Source organism: Armigeres subalbatus, chromosome 2 (assembly GCF_024139115.2).
Source record: "Armigeres subalbatus isolate Guangzhou_Male chromosome 2, GZ_Asu_2, whole genome shotgun sequence".
Classification (NCBI taxonomy): domain Eukaryota; kingdom Metazoa; phylum Arthropoda; class Insecta; order Diptera; family Culicidae; genus Armigeres; species Armigeres subalbatus.
The window spans coordinates 64,027,252-64,048,678 of record NC_085140.1 but is presented as its reverse complement, the minus strand read 5'-3'; the positions used below and the strand labels follow the sequence as shown (position 1 = coordinate 64,048,678).

Sequence of the window (21,427 nt, the reverse complement as noted above, 5' to 3'; positions counted from 1 at the left end):
CCTTTCAAGAGGCCCGGAAGCCTCCTTTCAAGAGGCCCGCAAGCCTCCTTTCAAGAGGCCCGCAAGCCTCCTTTCAAGAGGCCCGGAAGCCTCCTTTCAAGAGGCCCGGAAGCCTCCTTTCAAGAGGCCCGGAAGCCCCCCTCGAGCGGCCCGGAAGCCTCCTTTCCAGCGCCCCGGAAGCCTCCTTTCAAGAGGCCCGGAAGCCTCCTTTCAAGAGGCCCGGAAGCCTCCTTTCAAGAGGCCCGGAAGCCTCCTTTCAAGAGGCCCGGAAGCCTCCTTCAAAGAGACCCGGAAGTCCTCTTCATGAGGTTCGAAAGCCTACTGTCAAGAGGCCCGGAAGCCTTCTTACAAGAGGCCCGGGATCGTCCTTTCAAGATGCCCGGAAACCTCCTTTCAAGAGGCTAGGAAGCCTCCTTTCAAAAGGCCCGGTAGCCTTTTTTTTCAAGAGGCCAGGAAACCTTCTTTCAAGAGGCCCGGAAGCCTCCTTTCAAGAGGCCCGGAAGCCTCCTTTAAGAGGCCCGGAAGCCTCCTTTCAAGAGGCCCGGAAGCCTCCTTTCAAGAGGCCCGGAAGCCTCCTTTCAAGAGGCCCGGAAGCCTCCTTTCAAGAGGCCCGGAAGCCTCCTTTCAAGAGGCCCGGAAGCCTCCTTTCAAGAGGCCCGGAAGCCTCCTTTCAAGAGGCCCGGAAGCCTCCTTTCAAGAGGCCCGGAAGCCTCCTTTCAAGAGGCCTGGAAGCCTCCTTTCAAGAGGCCCGGAAGCCTCCTTTCAAGAGGCCCGGAAGCCTCCTTTCAAGAGGCCCGGAAGCATCCTTTCAAGAGGCCCGGAAGCCTCCTTTCAAGAGGCCCGGAAGCCTCCTTTCAAGAGGCTCGGAAGTCTCCTTTCAAGAGGCCCGGAAGTCTCCTTTCAAGAGGCCCGGAAGCCTCCTTTCAAGAGGCCCGGAAGCCTCCTTTCAAGAGGCCCGGAAGCCTCCTTTCAAGAGGCCCGGAAGCCTCCTTTCAAGAGGCCCGGAAGCCTCCTTTCAAGAGGCCCGGAAGCCTCCTTTCAAGAGGCCCGGAAGCACTTTTCAAGAGGCCCGGAAGCCTCCTTTCAAGAGGCCCGGAAGCTCCCTTCCAAGAGGCCCGGAAGCCTCCTTTCAAGAGGCCCGGAAGCCTCCTTTCAAGAGGCCCGGAAGCCTCCTTTCAAGAGGCCCGGAAACCTCCTTTCAAGAGGCCCGGGATCGTTCTTTCAAGATGTCCGGAAGTATCTTTTCAAGAGGCCCGGATTTCCGCCCAGAAACATTCATGAGTAGAACATGGGTATACGCTTCCTTTTAAGTGGCTCGAAATCCTTCTTTCAAGAGGCTCGGAAGCCTCCAATAGTCATGAAAGTCCTGTAGGAAGCTTGATCTATAAACTTATGGGATAATGAATATTTCAGCCAACCGTACTGCCACTAACCGCAACCCAAGCAACACCACTTGTTTTCCAGTGAGTAACAACAACTGTGGTGTGACTTACTAAAGGACTGAGTTATGCACAACGCGTCGTATTTGGAACTCCTTTGTTACACAAGAACCACAAGAGGTGGAGCCTATTTGCAACATCTTGCGACTACAATGAAAATAAAAACACAAAAACCAACCGGGATTCGAACCATGGACCTTGAGATTTGTAACTTTTTACTATAATTATCACACCATCAATTCTATTCGGAAATTCTGCTACAAGTGCACTACATAAACAACAAAGTCATTTGTAACTTCATTGTACCTTATACGTAACATGCAGAGGACTGTCAAAAATAAAATACTGCTCAGCTGAGCTCAAAGTATTTTGCAACATATCAGAAACATTGTCGTAACAGCAATTAATCGAAGAGTTTTTAATACTGCAACCTATCCGTTTTGTTTCTGATATGAAACACATTGAATTCCACATCACCCAAGAAGTCAGATGCTTGGAATATTGCAACGCCACTGAAACGGAAATGAAACATTGTGTGTTTCTGAAACTGGAAACTGGCTTTAATGTGGCTCGATGTATTGACAGTGTCTTCAATGTAATTTTTTAGGAACCAACAGCTATTTGAAAGATGGCATTAGCATTATTTACAGCAAAAAATACGGGTACCTCAAATCATACAAAGGTTCGAAGGGGTACCTCTAAAAAACAGGTTGAGAGCCGCTGATCTAAGAGATTAATAGTAATTGTGAATTCCGAAGTGAGAAATGAGAAGATAAGGGTTCTTCCAAAAATTACGTAACGCTAAATTTAATATTTTTAGACACCCACCCCTTCATAATACTTTTTGTACCTTCTAAATTTTTTGTGTACCACTCGGCCTGACCCCCTCCCTTCCCCTACAGTGTTACGTAATTTTAGAAAGGCCCCTAAGTAGTAAGAAATAAGAAGTGTGAAGTGAAACATCTAACTTTTCACTTCTCTTCTCACTGTGGAAATGAGAAGCGCAAAGCGAGAAATGAGGAGTAGAAAGTGAAAAGTGAGTCGTCTCATTTCTTACTGCTTATTTTTCGCTTATCATTTCTCACTAAAAAAATTCAAGTGTAAAGTGAGAAACGAGAAATTATAAATGAGAAGTTAGTGAATGATGCTCCATTTCTCACGTCTTACTCCTTAATTTTCACTTCTCACTGCCTAAAGTGAGAAATGAGACACCTTAATTCACATCTCTAATCCCTCGCTTGTTACTTCTCACTTTTCACATCTCATTGTGTAAAGGTAGAAATATGACATCTCACCTCTCATTTCTCATATTTTATTTCTTACTTGTCACTATTCACAGTCGGAAGTGAAAATGACTAGTGTGAGGCGAAAAGAAAGAAGTGAGGCGTCTCACACACATTTCTCACTTCGTAATTCTCACTTCTCAATGATAATTGTGGGCTTCGTGGCCGTGCGGTTAGCGACGTCAATCGTCTAGACCAGAGATTCCCAAACTGTGGGTCGCGAAAGACCCCAGGGGGGTCGTGGGCTGTTCAGTGGTGGGTCGCGAAAGACAATTCCTAATTCATAATTTTGTTACTATTTTGTCCCACAAATCTATTCCATATTTTGAATTAAGGTCTAACTAATGATTGTATGATTTAAAGGAAAACAAGCCTGACGAGGTCAACGGCCTTTTTTTGTTATACGATATTTGGGCAAGAAGAAAGAAGTCCTATACAATCCGAACCCAATCCAAAACCAATCCTAATCCAATTCGAATCCGATCTAAATCAAATCCAAATCTACTTCAAATCCAATCCAAATCCAATCTTAATCAAATCGAAATCCAATTCAAATTCAATCTGAATAAATTTCAAATCCAACCAAAATTCAATTCAAATTCCATCCAAATCCAATCCACATCCAATCCAAAAAATGACTATTTTTTGACAAATAGAATGCTGGGATATAAAGCAATTTATTATAATTTGTCCAATCTAACGCGAACTCATTTTTATCTAATTTCACAAAATTAATGCATTTGGTACCTGGTGGGTCGCAAGCAATATGGGATTCTGCTAGGTGGGTCGCATATCCAAAAGTTTGGGAACCTCTGGTCTAAACGCATGTGCTGTGGAGTGTGGGTTCGATTTCCGCCCCGGTAAGGAGAAAACTTTTCGTAAAGCGAAAAGCTCTCCACTGGTCCACTGGGTGTTGTGTAAATGTCCTGTCCGTTGCCTCATGCTAGATGTTAAGTGTTCAGTCTGTGCGACCTCTGGTCGAAGACGGTGATTCTGTCTTTTTCATAATTCTCATGAATCATCTCAATTTACAAATTCACTATTGTTCAGCAACAACATTCAGCCTAATGTTTTCAGTAAAAAAAATGAATTATGCTGACTTTCAGTAAAATATTGACGAAACTTCGGCAAAGGAATTGTTTTATTTCGGTAAAAACGTTTCTTGAGAGCTCGGCTTTCAGATCTCCTTGATTCGCCGGTTTTTTTTTTGTTATAAAGGAAGTAATCAAAAGTTAAAATACTTCTAACAATAATTATAATCCAGGAATAATATTTGTTGTTTTAGAGATAAAACTTTACAATGTTCGGCAAAAACACATGTTTTTGTATAATTAACAACTTTGTGGAAAGTACGGAAAGTGTGACAAATGTTTTTTGGAAAAACATAATTATCTAAATTATTTTCTTGAGAGATTGATCATCGGATATTTTTTTTAATCAAATATGCGTTCCTGAATATTAGGAAACTTCTGCGAGCAAGCCAAACACCCTAAATCAACAGTTTTTATGTTTAGACGTGAACAATTGACTAATGATTTTCTTACATACATGTTTTGATTAATTTAACGGTTAAAGATGTTGTCGAACTATATGACAGTGATTCAAATTAGTATGACGATTGGTTATGTTACTACGATTGGTATAACTAATCTAGTACAGACACAATTTGATGGTTCAATCTAAACTTTATCTCATCTAACGAATTTGATTTATGTATAGGAACTAACAGCTATTTAATACTTGTCCTTCGTGTTTTCCTATCCCAATCACATTGATAGCTTGTTTATAAATCAATTTTTGACTATGGAATGCTTTTAAATTGAATTGTGATCCTACCAACGAGCACCCTATTATCGAGTTTCCAACTAACGAGTTTCCATTGCACGAATTCCCACCGCTACTATGCAAATAACTGTACTGGATCTTAACATCTTTCTCAAGGTCAGTGGTGCGTTGACCGATCAACCAAGCACCATTCGATAAAGATTGAACCGTACTGAAACTACAAACCAAGTAGAAAATGTATAAGATCATGGCAGTAATAAAATTAAGCTCACTCAATCTAGGAGTAAAATCCACAGATCCCAACCAGATTTCAGTAATTATCGTGAGACGATCTCCGCTCCTATAAACCCATAATTATACCATTAGCATCTGTTTGTGGACCATTTCGTCTTACTGATGCTGATATAGTGCTAAATATTGATTATTAACATCAGCTTAGTATACAGCCCAAGGAGTCACTTTTAACTCGTTTTCTTTCAATAACATCAAGTCCGTTCATCCAATAGTTACATACTGACTACAGCGCGTAAAATGTGTGAACAAGGTGCCTGCACGTAAATCAAGTTTGTCATCGAGTGCACATTTAAGGAGTGTTCAGTAATCTTACTGGTACGATCAGATTTGTTTATAGGTACAATACATAATCAACAAAATAAAAATGGAAAGTAATTTGCCCCATCCGAAATATATTTGCATTTGAAAGAATGGACTGTTCTCTCTACATCGAATTCGCATTTGCAGCCACGCCATCCAAACCCGGCCAGTAGATCAACATCGTTTGAACAAAAACCAAGCAACCTGTGCCATGCGGTACCTAAACTCAACTCTGACATGGCACTGACTGAGCAGAAGCGAAAGAACGCGCCGCGCCGTTTTAATCCTTTCATCACAGCACACCGCATCCATCCACATCTATATCACCAGAACGGGAACATGATGGCAAACGTAGTGCGGTCGCATGCTAGAAATGCTGCTTTCATCGTTGCCCCAGTGGCCTAATGGAGAAGGCACCGGCCTCCTAAGCCGGGGATTGTGGGTTCGAGTCCCACCTGGGGTAGTATTTTTTTGTTAAAAAAATACGTTAATTACAATGCAAACAAACATAAAACTGGGGTTATGTTTGCTCAATTGCTTTACAACTATTTAAGAGAACATATGATGCGCACGCTTTAATTTTTGGGAAAACCGGAAAAAATCATCAAATTTATGATCAAAAGGTCTGCATATCTTCGTTAATAGTATGTTTAACTATTCAATTATTGAAAAACTAGTAGCGAAGCGGATAAAATGAGCGTTAATAAAATAATAAAAATTAAATCCGTTTTCACCTAATGGAATGCGGTGCCACTGATTTCTCTTCTAAATCGGATAAGATCAACCTCATTTGTAAGCTTTATGTTCTCATCAATTTATGATTACTCGCATCAACGGCAGTAAAACTTCTTTTTTTCGATCGATTTGAAATGTCTCATAGCCATCAATATTTTCCCGCTACTGACATTGTGCTCTTTTCTCAATATTTCTTTTCTTCTATCTTTTCAGCCTGCGGTAATATCAAAATCGCGCCTTGTCAAATACTTCGAAATGAGCGAGCTGCCCGATGAACTTGGTGGCACATCGGCGTATAATCACGACCAGTGGATACAGAATAGATTGGCAAGTATCACGGCTTTTTAATATTTATAATAATTGTTCAATCATCCATGTGATAAAATGTATTCTATACTCAATTTGTACTCCTCTTTGTAGGTTCATGAAAAGTTACAATTGAACCAACATTTGCCTTTAAAACAAACCGTATGCAAATAACTTAACAGACATTTGTTTCGGCAGTGTTTCGAGACCGCATCAACTTGATATGTCGTTGTTCATTTTATTCAATCAGCAAGGCCAAGGTTTCTTAGACGTTCACACTTATTTTTTTTTCACCGAGATCTCAGAATTTGTTTTTTATTTGGAAGTGGGCACCGCCGAGTTTTAGTAAACACGATCTTGCCGATATTTAAGTAAAGTAATATTTTGGTTGCGGAGTTACGGAGAACATTTTGCTGAAAACCAGTACATACATACTAATCAAATTTAATACACTCTCAGTTGAACAAGAAGCAGATGGTCGAATTGACGTCGTGACTTTGATTAGTGCGGAATAGAAGAAAGTTGCCAACAATGTATGATATAAAGGCAATCAATGTCGAACGTCAGCTACTGCCGGCTGAATGGAAGCCTGAGATATCTTTTCGAAGATAATAGAGAGGAGCAAATGAAATGCTATTCACCCATGCACTTGCAGCCTCTATGTGTGTAACCTGCAGCTACCCTAACTGACAGCAATAACATTGCAAAATGCTGTTTAGTTATAAATGCAAAATGAATTGGAAATTCATCATCAAACTAAGTAAACCAACATTGATAATCGATTTGAATTAGTTTTAGTTTGATAAAATTTAAATTTCAACCAACTATGCTGTCAGACGGTTGTCACAAATGGAATAGAGCTAACTCGTCTTATGACAAGTGAAATCATTCCACTAAACAGCTTTAAAATAATTTTCTTTTCAACACATTAGTTCAAATTTGCATATTTTTATGTACCAAATATAAAAAAAAGTACAAGATTCATTTTTGGAGTGTACATAGCCTTTACATAAAATCAGTGTTCGGGAAAGGCAAAACACAAAATTAAAAAATAATGCAGATAGAAGAAATGAAACTATGTAGAATTAATATAGGGGGAAAGACGGCTTTGGCAGGTTTTGTTCTATTATTGGCAGGGGGGTTTTTTTCGACCAAATTTTATGAAACTTGGCCACAATATTCTTTGATATGCAAAGAATGTTTAGGCCAAATTTGAGCATAGTCAGTCATAAAAAACCCCCTGTCAATAATAGAACAAAACCTGCCAAAGCCGTTAATGTTTCAATCGAGATACAAACTTATTTTGTCTATCGTGTCAGGTACCGCAACAAGTATAAGGAAGTTGATACATGTTTGCATGCGAACTAAAATTGCAATAAATCTTGTGCCCAGCCGATAGGCTTCCGTCCCGGAAATGGGAGATCTGTTGGATGAGGCGTTGCAGCAATATTGCAGAAACGAATAAAACCTGTCCATGCAAATTCAAGCATTTGAGCTTTGATAGCATTCATTTCATGAGAGAGCATTTTGGGCATATAAATTTTGAAATAGAATTTGGGTGAGACAGGAGAATCTAGGTGTTATTGAAATGATGCATTTAGAATAACAGTAAGATTTTATTGACTCACAATTTTGTCGATAATGTCTCTTTTAAGTGCTGTTCATAACAGTGTTTCACTCCGGTCACTAAGCAATCCCCTTCCGTCCCATTATCAGGTCACTCACTGGTTCATTGAACTTTCAGCGTTCTCTCTTTCATCGCTTCTGCTGTCAGCAGTGTCGCCGCCGAATTTCAGATGTTCATGCTTCCTTTTGTCCTCGCTTCGATATAAATATGACAAGTTTGTATCATCTCGTGCTGCTGAGTGCCTTTCTCCACCATCCAGTTCCAATCCAACAGAGCAAACATTCTCCTTTTATAACATAGATATTCGCGCCACCCTGCCCGCCACCATCGCATCTCATTATTGCGATAAATTTTGAGATTTTTTCTTTGCGCTTCTCTTGTTTTGATCATTCGCATTTTTCTTCTCATTTTAGCGCATCGAGGAATTCCGAAAATCCTACGATAAAGCGATCGCTGACCTAGAAAACCTGCACCGGCTGCTGCTGGACAACCGGACTGTGCGGGCCAGCGAGTCGGAACCGGCGCTCAAGTCCTGTCGGCAGTTGTACCAAGACGTGCAGAAAACGTTGCTCCACGTCATGGACGGTGGTGAGTATTAGAAATACTAGAATAAGAGATCGGCGAAGACGCCATCTTGTTTCCAATCTAACCGTCAGAAGCGGTTCCATTTCGACTTGTTTACTTTTTGCATCCATAAGAAGCAAGCAAAAATTTCAAATGCTGCCAGTATAATTTTCACAATTTAATGCATTTTCACACGTTGCCATTTCGACAGTTTTTCACTCCGCCGGGCTCTGATTATCGGGTTGCTAGTGAGTATATTTGGAAGGGGCTTTTGGTTCCGGTTTATAAAAATATTTATATAGGAACCTATATACCGTCAAGTAACCATTCACCGTGCATTTTAGGCAATTTAGCATGTCTTAGGGCTCTCCAAATATATTAAATTAAAAATTATACTCTTGAACACCGTCACGTACCTTAAATAATTATTTTAATTCGAATGAGAATCAGAAACTATCTGTTTTGGCAAGGTAGATGGATGTAGATAATTTTTCAGTGATATGTTAGGGCATCCTTTCACCGTTTTGGGACCCCATTCATCGTGTGGGTAGGTACCCATTCACCGTGCATAAGAACTTTTCATTTAAATTAATTAAAATATTATTTAAACATTGATTTTAAAATGTTATTCGTGTTTTTCATTTGGTTAAGCATCAACATGTTACTTGTTTTAGTATAACACAGAAAGGACATAATCAATCAAAACAATTCTATTGCAGATGCAGAAATCAATGTTCATTTGCGTCGCGCAACTCTCTTCACCAACAAGTCATCCCCGGAAAACTATTGCTTCTGCCACTTTTTCTGGCTAAACTTGTTCAAAATTATGGCGGTATCATTTATAGTATTCACGATTTCGATACACGGCGAATGGACACAGTTATTTTTTGGGGGATCCGTTCGCCTTGCATTTTTGATTTGGTGGAGAATGAAGAGTTACCGACATTTTTGGCTTAATTTTATACGTAAACTGAAAATACACACACCTGACACTTCAATTGCATGGATATTAAGGTGCCTATTATTTTCCAATCTTTTCGTAAACATAATGGAAATTACTTTGAGCCCCACGGTGAATGGTGCACTCACGGTGAATGGCGAACTGACGGTATATAAAAATTATTTCAGAGTTCAGAGTACAAATTCTACGCTTAACCCTTGTTTAGAATTGTATACGAGAAAGGCAAAAAGCTTAACCCTTGTTTAGAATTGAAATTTAGACTCTTCAGAATCCCTAATCATAGGTTCACGAGAAATCAAATTAGGAAACAAAACCTAACTCAAGCAGTAGCTGTATATGAAAAGTGCCTCTCAAGTGTTGTTATTAATCCGGTTATTTTCTGACAAGTTCCTTTTTCTGGGGGATGTGGTCAGTTTTTATCAGTCCAGGAAACTGCTTTCGATTACTTTCTTTTTCCTTATACAAATAGGTTTAATTCTGCAGAAGTTTTTAGATCCCTCAATGCTTTATGACTGCTTTGACTTCCTTTGGTTGATCTCGAAGTGCAATTTCCTTTTTAAAGCCATTGCATCCGCAAACTTCGATTATATGTTTAACTGTAGCTCATTTATCTTCAATCGATTATTTATTTTTAATTTTTGTCAACCGATTCAGAAACAAACCAGTAGTCATCGTCATTGATAAGACATGTCGGCCCAATGGTTCCGGATTTATACGGAATCCTCGTGGATTCATTGGATGAACATTTTAGGCTTTTTAGATTTTTTTTGTTATAAATTCTTCCGAGATACCTCGAGATACCTTCTTTCTGATATTGCAGCAACAAATCCACATTGGCACTGCATACAACATGGCTGTAATGCTATTTTGGTCTAAACTATAGATAGTGGAATATATAGATGAGCGAAGATAAATCCTCTGTCTCCAAACGAACTGTCAAACGTGTCTCCAAACGAGCATGATTTCAATGGAAACGTTAAGGGCTGTGACGTCATATGCGCGAGTGCACGGGCAAAAAAATCGACTCAGCCATGCTTTCGCTCATCTATAGATTCTACTATCTATAGTCTAAACATTTGTTTGTAAATAAAAAATTTGTTCGTAAGACAAAGTTTTGATTTTCTTTAGTTTTTGATCTAGCAGAAGTCCTAAATATTTAGCTTCGCTAGACCAATTATTTGAAACCTTATTCATTGTGACCAGGGAATCAATATTCGAGCATCGCCTAACAAGGGTATACCCCGTTAGGCATAAGTACGTTAGGCATAATGGACGTTAGGCATAACGGACGATAGGCATAATGTACGTTAGGCATAATGGACGTTAGGCATAAAATGACCCAAAGAACAGCCTATGATATGAAGAAGGCAGAATTATGCCAAACGTCCATTATGCCTAACGTACATTATGCCTATCGTCCGTTATGCCTAACGTCCATTATGCCTAACGTACTTATGCCTAACGTCCTTATGCCTAACGTCGCGGACCCGCCTAACAATATACCCTTTGTCGTCAAGGGAGTTTGTTAATGACAAACGCACCTCACAACAAACCTTTATCAGAACCCGAACACAATATGAAAAGAATAATTAGTCTTGCATGCTCTGATATTTCCGAGAATACGATGCTATTTTTGTAATCATTGTTCGATTTCCGAATATTTCTGTAAAAGCAGAAACTATGATAGCATAAAACCAAAATTTGCTCTAGAAATAATGCAAAATAAGAGTAAAATCAGCAGTGATTCAAATCGTTCGGGGCGGGTCTGGGTCATTTGGCATAAAGTCATTTGGCATAACGCCATTTGGCATAAGGTCATTTGGCATAAAGGCCATTTGGCATAATGGTCATTTGGCATAACGGACATTTGGCATAATTTTGAACTGTAAGAAAAGAGTGGGTCATTTGGCATAACGGACATTTGGCATAATTTCAAGCTGTGAAAGCGAAGGGATATTTCATGTAATGTTTAGCGTAGATAAAGTAGGTCGAGGCTGTTTTCTGATAAATTTAGATTAATGGCTGATGTTTTCCGGGAGAACGAAATAACAAAACGGCAGAATTACTTCCGAGAGAGGGATCACATCCATCAATGACTTATTCCGGCCATATGCCTACTTTTAAAGTAGGGATTACACCCACCATTGCTTCAATCCGAGCATGCGCCGTAAGACCGGATCAAATCCACCATTGCCTTAATGCGGGTAAGCGCCTAACTTTAAAAACTCAAGCAACACACTTGTCGTAGACGAGTTACTAAAACCAATCAAGTCACATATGAGTTATTGCAACCAAATCAATCTGAATTGTGCTTTTCGGGGAAGAAATCACATCTACCATTGATTTATTCCCGACAAGCGCCTACTTATAAAGAAGATGTCACATCTACCATTGCCATAATCCGGGCAGAGCCTACTTTTAAAGAAGGGATTACATCCACCATTGCCTCAATCCGGGCAAGCACCTTCTTTTAAAGAAGGAATCACATCAACCATTGTCATAATCCGGGCAAGTGCCTACTTTTAAAGAAGGGATCACATCCACCATTGCCTCAATCCGGGCAAGCGGCTTCTTTTAAATAAGGAATCACATCCACCATTGCCTCAATCCGGACAAGCGCCTTCTTTTAAAGAAGGAATCACATCCACCATTGCCTCAATCCGGGCAAGCGCCTTCTTTTAAAGAAGGGATCACATCCACCATTGTCATAATCCGGGCAAGCGCCTACTTTTAAAGAAGGGATCACATCCTCCATTGCCATAGTCCATGCAAGCGCCTACTTTTGAAGAAGGGATCGCATCCACCATGGCCTTAATCCGGGCATGCGCCTACTTTTAAAGAAGGGATCACTTCTACCATTGCCTCAATTCGGGCAAACGTCTTCTTTTAAAGAAGGCATCACATCCACCATTATAATAATCCGGCCAAGCGCCTAATTTTAAAGAAGGGATCCCATCATCCATTGCCATAATCCATGCAAGCGCCTACATTTAAAGAAGGGATCCACCATGACCTTAATCCAGGCAAGCGCCTAGTTTTAAAGAAGAGATCATATCCTCCATTGCCATAATCCGAGCAAGCACCTACTTTTAAAGAAGGGATCACATCCTTCATTGCCATAATCCGGCAACATGCCTTCTTTTAAAGAGGGGATTATATCCACCACTGCTCTATTCCAGGCATGCGCCTACTTTGCATTGCAAATGCATTCTTTCCACGAGAGGACAATGTCTTTTTAATATTGTTATCGACGGATGTCATATTTACTATTCCGGGGTGTTTCCCGCACCACTTAGTCACTATTTAGCGAACGCAAAGAAAAATTATGCCAAATGTCCGTTATGCCAAAAGACCCTCACTTTTGACGTTGGTTACAATTATGCCAAATGACCGTTATACCAAATGGCCTTTATGCCAAATGACCTTATGCCAAATGGCGTTATGCCAAATGACTTTATGCCAAATGGCCCGCTCCCGTTCGGGGCTGTCAGTTTGAATATGAATCTGAAACATTAATTTTCCCAGCAGCTGTTCTAAATTCAGTTTTTATACCAGTCAACTGTCAAAAAAATAAAACTGGTATAACGCTCCGTTCTATTTTCAGCAGATTTGAACCACGATTGAATCACGAGATTCAAATATTTTTCAATTGTTTTGGTGTATGGATGCGTCATTTTATCTACGGATCGATCCACTTTGCAATTCCGGCGCCCTTCTTGACAGTAACATAATGATTTCAATTAATTGAAAATTTGAAAAACATGAATAGAACACTGCTGGGGAAACCAGCGAGTTTGTTCTATTTTGCTCCAGATTCAAACTAGAATAGTGGTCGAAAATTTAGAATGAAACTGAATCACTCCTGATTTCACAACGGGTTGAAAAGTTAGCCACAAGATTGTCTTCTTTTTTGTTGCTGACAAAATTTTTCGGATCTTTGTCATTATTATCTTCGACAAAAACAAAGCTTTGTCGTTGGTTCTCTTTTGTCGCTTGTTTCGCAAGCGCATTTCAGAAAAAATGATTCCCTGATTGTGACAATATGTTTGGTAGGAGGTTTTAAATACGAAGCTTTCGGCTCATGTGAGAAAATTATTATCTGAGTTTTTGAAGCATTCGGTAAAATTTTCCATTTTTGCAAGTGGATAAAATATCCAAACTTTTTTGCAATCTACTACAAATGACACGAAGGCTTCGCCCTTTGGCTGAAGGGGCCGTGTCATTTGTGAACAAAGATGTTTGACACCCTGGTGGTAAATCGGGTGAGTCAGAAGTATTATAAATTCAGTAGAAAATCGAACTATAGCCGCTATCAAAATTGGATTTTTCTCACAATCCATACGTTAAACCTAATTTCGGAAGTAGTGCGCTGTATAGCACATCACCAAATGAAAACAGCGCACCACTTCCGAAGTTAGGTTTAATGTATGGATTGTGAGAAAAATCCAACTTCGTTAGCGGCTATAATTCGGTTTTGCACTGAATTGATAATAAGATTGTTATACAGTATGGGCCGTGCAGCCAACAAAATGATTTCTGACTATTTTTAACCATAATTGAATTTCCACGGGGCCCTCCTTAGCCGTGCGGTAAGATGCGCGACTACAAAGCAAGACCATGCTGAGGGTGGCTGGGTTCGATTCCCGGTGCCGGTCTAGACAATTTTCGGATTGGAAATTGTCTCGACTTCCCTGGGCATAAAAGTATCATCGTGTTAGCCTCATGATATACGAATGCAGAAATGGTAACTTGGCTTAGAAACCTCGCAGTTAATAACTGTGGAAGTGCTTAATGAACACTAAGCTGCGAGGCGGCAATGTCCCAGTGGGGGATGTAATGCCAATGAAGAAGAAGACAGTATGGGCCCTAATATGTAGACCTGTGCGCCGAAGTGTTTGTGAACGGCGGCGGCGTAAGGCAATTTTTACACCGGCGGCGGCGTCACGCCGTAAGCAATGTTTGGCGGCGGCGGCGTGAATCGGCGTGAAGAATTTTAAGCTGAGAAAAAAAATCACTCAACATGGCGTATCATGCTTTTATTAAATTTTAGGGTTTTTGTACCATTACTAACTACAGACAGACTTATAGGGAGAACATGCTAATAGATATAGCTTGTATCTCCACATCAAAAGATTACATTACATCCTCTACTAAGATATTGTCGTATCACAGCACATAAGTTCACTGGAAAGTACTTCGGCTTCAAATTCAGTAATTCGTTTGGAAATTCTTCAAGATATTCCTCAGAAAATTCGAAAAAGGAATTCTGAGAATTAATTCAGAATTACCCTAATGAATTTCTCAGAACTTCCTCCAAGAGTTCCCTTGAAAATTTATTTTGATATTGCTTCGGAAATTCTTTCCAAAATTTCTCCAGAAGTTTTAATTTCCTTGGAAATTACTTTAGGGATAGCTTCAGAAATTCCTTTACGGAGTCTTTTGGGAATTTTTATGGAAATTCATTTGAAAACTTTTTTTTAGGAATACCTTTGGAAATTTCTTTAAGAACTTTTTCCATCGGAATACCTACGGACACTGTTTCAGGAATACATCCGGAAATCATTTTGGGAGCAATTCTTCGGAATTTGATTCAGATTTTTTTAATTCCTTCAAGAATTTCTTTTAGGAATTTCTTATCCAGTATTTTGCGCTCGGTAATGGCGGCGTGAGTTCCATTGAGTTTGACGTTCAAGAGGTAGAAAACATTGGAACTCATCAAGTCTGCCTTGAATCATGAAATATTTAACAGTAAACAAATATCAACTCAATGACAATCAATATTCAGTTCCAACAAGTAGGTACCTACAGCACAAAATTTACTTCTGATTCATACATTATTTTTGCAGCTTCCGGAATGTACGTATTTATATCATGTAGGAACTGGCTGGCCAATGACGAAAGCAATTAAAACATCATATTTCCGTTGCCCAGAAAATGGTTGAAATATAACTGAACATGCTCTCCAATATGTCCACAATTGTTACACAATCCACAATTAAAGTTAAACTGCTTATATACATTGTCTTGCTCTCCATAAAAACCCTCGGCGATCTATATTGCCAGTTAGGCGTGATACATTACCGGATCAGTCAAAGGAAAAAAACGTGCCTGATTCTGATGAACTTCCGTATTAAGTTTATCACGGGTTATAACAGAGCTGGGAAAAGTTGGAAAGTGACTTAATTCTTTTATTCAGGCTAGTTGATTCCAACTAGAACTAATTACGCTGAACATAGCTCGGATGCAATCAGTCCTGGGGGGTATTACCGTCATACTGATAAAATCGTCTTCCCGGATTCAATGTAATAAATCAATTATTTATGGCGAACCGTCTGTTAAAGTTCAAATACCTAAAAAAGAATAAGAGATTAGAGAAACATAAAACGTATAAAATAATGTTGATTGAGTCTCCCGAACTGCAATTTTATTGACATTTTTGACATTTATTTGTTTTGAAAACGATGCTCTAAAATCATTGAGAATCAATGTTGACTATGATGAGTTCCAATGTTTTCTACCTCTTGAACGTCAAACTCCTGGGAACTCACGCCGCCATTACCGAGCGCAAAATACTGGATAGAAATTCTTCCAGTAATCCCTTGAAGAACTTCTTCGGAAACTCTAGGAAGATATTTTTGGTATTCTTTCTAAATTTGCCTGTGGGATTTATTCAGAACTTTCTCCAGGAATTCTTTCTGAATTCCGGAAGTTCCTTTAATAATTCTTCCAGAAATTCCTGTAGAGCTTCGAAAATTTCTTTTAAAATTCCTTTAAGAATTCTTTCGGGAATCTGTTCAGAAATTCTTTTGGGAAATCATCGCAAATTTCGTTCGTAGGTTCTTTTTTTTAACCATTGTCTAAGTGTTTTTTTTTAATTGAAAATAAGTTTAACACTCAAATACCTTTGGAAATTTCTTCGAAAATTCGATTCTAATTCTCCAAATTAGAATTCTTTCCGGAACTATTCCTGTATGAATTTTGTATTGCTTATTGAAGGAATTTCCTAAGAACCTCCTGGAGGAATTTCTGAAAAAAAATACCTCCTGGAGGAATTTCCGACTCAATTTTTGAAGGAATAATCGAAAGAAAACCTGAAAAGATTTTCTAACAGAATTTTTAAATGAATTTCAAAAAGGGGAACCAACCTCTATAATATATTTTGTTTGACTATTATCAGCTCTATCTGCTTTATAGCTAAAACGTTGTTGCTTCTATTTTCTGACGTTTCGGTGTATATTTCACCTTCTTCAGGGATTAAGAGGCTACGTTTTGTTGTATATGTGTGTGTCCTGATGCTGTTGAAGTTTGTCACGCCGTTGGTCTATAATTTTCCACGCCGATTCAAAATTTAAGAAGTCCACAGAACTTTCCGTTAAAATTAGGGCGATTTATTGAAATTTTCGTAGATTTTTCCGCATTGGCGTAACTAGCCCCGATGCCTAGAAGGGGCTATAGCCCCTTCATCTATTTTCTCTAGTTTGAGCTTCTTTTCAAAAATTCTCGAACATTTTACCACCTCATTAAGCTATCTTTATTGATAATGTGATAAATACGGTCCAACCACGCACCTAAGGCAATTGCGGATCAATCACCCTCATCCATATTCTTTTTTCTCAAGCATGAGCTTTCTGCTGTAGCCCATACCCGGGTAGAAGCCGTGATATTGATATCAAAACATGATATTAACTTGTTTGAAAAAAGAGTAAAAATATCTAGCGAAAATAACAAAAAATTGCACCAAAATATCATAAAAATACCAGGTTTTGCTATTAACAAGGACAAACCAATAGCTCAAGATATTGGTTGGTTCTTACTTCTTGTTAATGGCAAAACCTGATATTTTTATGATATTTCAGTGTAAATTTTTGTTATTTTCGCTTGTTATTTTTACTCTTATTTCAAACAAGGTAATATCATGTTTTGTTATTAATATCACGTTCTACTGTTATTGAGCTATTATCGTCTACCCGGGTAGTATCGAAGTATATTTGTTTACCAGCCGATGATTGCTACAACGCACATAGGAGTAAATAAGCCAATTCTTGGCCAAAACTATTTTTTGCGGTTATTTGGGCCTGATATTCCTAGGACGAAGTAATAATTGCCAATTATGCAGGAAAATGTAATTTTTTGGCTAAATCTATCCACCTAACAGTGTAAAACCAGATAAAAATGTTAAAATGCATATGTTTTCAAATAAAACCTCGCGTTTTATGTAAAATTTCCTGCTCCCGCTACGCGAACGATTCTAAAATGGCTATATTTACCAAAAAAGCAAGAAACCCGTAGTGAAAGCTCTATCCTTAAATGGATTTTCTAACATTTACATAGGAAAACAACATCTAACTTATTTTAACCCATGCCCAAGATTCCAAAAGAAAAATGGTTGTATAAATTCGCATGCACAAAAGTAAACACTGTTTTTTTGCTAGAACACTCTTTTCTCCTTAACTTAAACCCTAACCTTAAAAATTGAGGTCTGAAAAGGTGAAGCCTGTAGTAAAAAATATAAATCACCTGTGTTCTATGGTTTGAAACAACATCGATTACCATGTCCGAGTCGAAGCCCACAAAATATCATAGCTTGCCATGACGAAACTATCATTATTAGGCACCGTTCATAAATTATGATCATTTCAATGAAAACGGATTCATCCTAAATAATAGGTTGTAATAGATTTCTCTACAATGCAGAATTTATAGATAAACGATTTCAATATAAGGTTTTCAAAAAGATATCAACGCAACTTATGGGAGACCCATTATTCTATTTGTGTCTTGACAAAATGCATGCTAAATAGCATGATTTTTACTTTTTTTTCTGGATTCGTTATATGTGGTAATTTATGAACAAATGTTAAATTTTGTTTTAAAATGATTGAAAATCGCATTTTATTCAAGTAGCTCAGAATCTAGTTTGCGGACGTTTGCGGACGAGTTTTCACGTGGAATGCTTAGTCCATATCTTGAAGTTACACCCAAGTGTTTTATCTTTGCCGGATCTTGCCGTATAGATTAACTTTTCCTCTGAAGAAAAACATGAAAAATAGAAAAAAATAGTGATTTTCAAGTGGTCATGACCTGAAACATAAAATTTATAATTTGACCATAAACATGAACAAAATGGAGACATACAATAATAATCTACTCGTTGTGTACTAATAATAGCTTGTGGATAACATTTATGTTGTGTAAAATCAGATTTTCCAAATACTCCACAAATAAAGTAAATAAAATCCAATTCAATACCTCATTTTTGAACCCTAATTATATTTTTTTACAAAATTTTGGGTCACTTCTGAAACAGCCATAGTATGCAGAATGTTTTTAAGTATCTAAAAAAAATATAAGAATGTATAAATGTTGAAATTTTTTTTTTTGGGTTTTGTCCACGAATTTGTTCTAGTTACTCTTCTGTGCAACGACTCAAGTTGATAGCGTACGGCTTTGCATCTAAGTGTAGTAGCGCTCGGTTTGTCCCGCGCACTGAGAGGACAATATGTGACGGGTCACCGTCAGGTTCCCACCGGTAAGCAGTGGAAATTTTTGCATATTTCTATAAATATACTATCTATCTCAAATGAAAAAAAAATCAACATTCCTCCAGGGATTCCGACGGGAATCCTCCAAGGATTTCGATGACCGAAGGAAGCCTCCAGGGATTCTGAAGGCAATCCACAAGGGATTCCGACAGGAATGTTCCAGGGCTTCCAATGAGAATCTTAAGAACACCCTCCACCATCTAGGAATTTCGACTCCCAGAAATATTCCAGAAATTTGAACGGGAATGTTCCAATGAATCCGACGGAAATGTTTTAGGTATTCGAATGAGAGATTCCGAACATAATCCTCCAGGAATTCCGACGAGAATATTCATGGATTTCGTGGGCAATGTCGTGGCAAATCGTCGAATGATTCTGAAACAATCTGTAGAGGGATTCCGAAAAAAATCGTGGAGGGACTCCGAATCAATCCTCCAGAGATTCCGTAAAGAATTCTCCAGCGATTCCGAAGGGAATCCTCCATGTATGTTTAAGCAAATCGTTGATGGATTTCGAAGTACATAAATCGTCGAGGGAGTCCGAAATTAATCTTCTAGGAATTCCGATGTAAACCGTCGAAGTATTCCGAAGCAATTCATCGAGGGTACCGAAGCAAATCGTTAGAGGGATTCCGATCGTCGAGGGAATTCGAAGCAAATCATTCAGGGACTCCGAAATAAATATTCAAGGGATTCTGCAGCAAACCGTCGAAGTATTCTGAAACAAATCGTCAAGGAATTCCGATGCAAATCTCCGAACAATTTCGAAACAAATCTTCGAACGACTCCGGAGGAGTTTCGAAGCAAATTAACGAGAGATTCTGAAACAAATCCTCCATGGATTATGAAGGGTATCTCCCACAGATTCCCAAGGGTATCCCTTAACGATACCGAAAGGAATCCAGTGTGAATTCTTCTGGATTCCGATTGGAATACTTCGATGACTCTCAAAGGAATTCTTTAGAGATTCCTATGAGTATTTTTCTCGGATACTGATGGAATCTGTGGCAAATTATCATGCTGCTAGGCAAGCGGAAGTCTGCAGGAAAACTGTCACTTCAGTTTGTGATGGTTGACCACATGTCTTTGATACCTGGCAAAGTATCACGTTTGCTTTGATTGATATTTTAGTAGCTCTCCGTTGTTGTTAATTTCAAGCTTACTTTGATGCTTTCAAATCGATTAGATATTGCCTTTTCATATTGCGTAGTTTGCACTTCTTTAGACTACTGAGCGAAAATTATTTTCTCAGTGATGAACTTTTATATAATTTTCGTCTGATTTATTAGGCGCTGAATTGTGTATTTTTGGATTTATTGGTCAAATCGTATCAGCCGAAACCTATATAAAAGTTCAATTATCATACAATGTTCTGTGAAATTGTTCTGTAGCATACCAACTGCCGTTTTTGCAATTCTGAGGTCAATTGAGCAATAGAAACCAATTTTCAGATCGAATGAGTGACGGAGGTGTATTTTCCTATACATTTTGGCTGAAATCCCCATACAAACTTCAAATCAAATGCGCCAGCTTATGCAGCAAGCGATTGAGCTGAAATTTTCAGAGATTGATTTTCTCACCCAAAGACACAATCCTGGGGGGTGCCCCGTGGGATTAGACAACTTTTTGTTTCCTGGGCCAGTCTAATACCTACTATTCATTACAGTTGCAACGAGTAGAAAGGATCAACCGTTTCATAAATGAGGCCATTTATAATCAAGTCTCCCGTTTATTAGATGGCATTCTCCGCCTATCCCATACTGAATGGAAACATATCGGAAAATTACTGAAAGTACTAACGGATTCAATAGAAATGGAAGACGTTAATGGATTACTCAGCCACTGCAAGCATACCTGTAACAAGCATAATAAAATACATTTCAATTAGGCTTTTATGGGCGGGTCTAATTATCAGACGCCGACTAACTTCTTAAGAGAAAGTTCTCAAACCAATGTGCTTGTGACAACTTTTGGAAATGGAACAGTTTGACTATTAATAATTTTATAATAAAATAATTTTATTTATTTATTATCAAACTAAGGCCGGGTTGGCCTGTGCAGTGCATAAAAGTCTTCTCCATTCAGCTCGGTCCATGGCTGCACGTCGCGAATCACGTAGTCTTCGGAGGGTACGCAGATCATCCTTCACATGATCGATCCACCTTGCTTGCTATGCACTTCGCCTTCTTGATCCCGTCAGATCGTTGTCATGAACCATTTTCACCGGACTCCTTTCCGACATTCTAGCTGCGTGCCTGGCCTACCGCAGTCTTCCGATTTTCGCGGTGTGATGGATGGTTCTCCCAACAGCTGATGCAACTCATGGTTCATTCGCCTCCTCCTCGTACCGTCGGCCATCTACACCCCACCATAGATGGTACGCAGCACTTTCCTTTCGAAAACTGTCAGGTCTCGTGTCCGTAGAGAGTTACGGCAGTGAACTCTATTCGATAGGAGCGTTTTGCGGAGTCCAAAGTACGTACGATTTGCTGCCATGATGCGTCTCCGAATTTCTCTGCTGGTATCATTATCGGAATTCACCAGTCAGCCCAAGTATACGAATTTTTCAACCACCTAGATTTCGTCACCACC

General features: G+C 39.0%; 1 protein-coding gene and 1 non-coding gene across 2 annotated transcripts in view; both read left to right on the top strand.

Moving 5' to 3' along the window:
* The window catches only part of LOC134208757 (SEC14 domain and spectrin repeat-containing protein 1-B), a 123,556-nt gene that overhangs the window by 77,055 nt on the left and 25,074 nt on the right, over positions 1 to 21,427 (top strand). Inside the window, exons 4-5 of the mRNA XM_062684655.1 lie at positions 6,050 to 6,163; positions 8,183 to 8,357. Of these exons, the coding sequence (XP_062540639.1) occupies positions 6,050 to 6,163; positions 8,183 to 8,357 (289 nt within the window). The remainder of the gene's footprint in view (positions 1 to 6,049; positions 6,164 to 8,182; positions 8,358 to 21,427) is intronic.
* Trnar-ccu (transfer RNA arginine (anticodon CCU)) lies at positions 5,492 to 5,564 on the top strand. Its single transcript has one exon. It is a non-coding gene; the product is annotated as a tRNA-Arg (tRNA).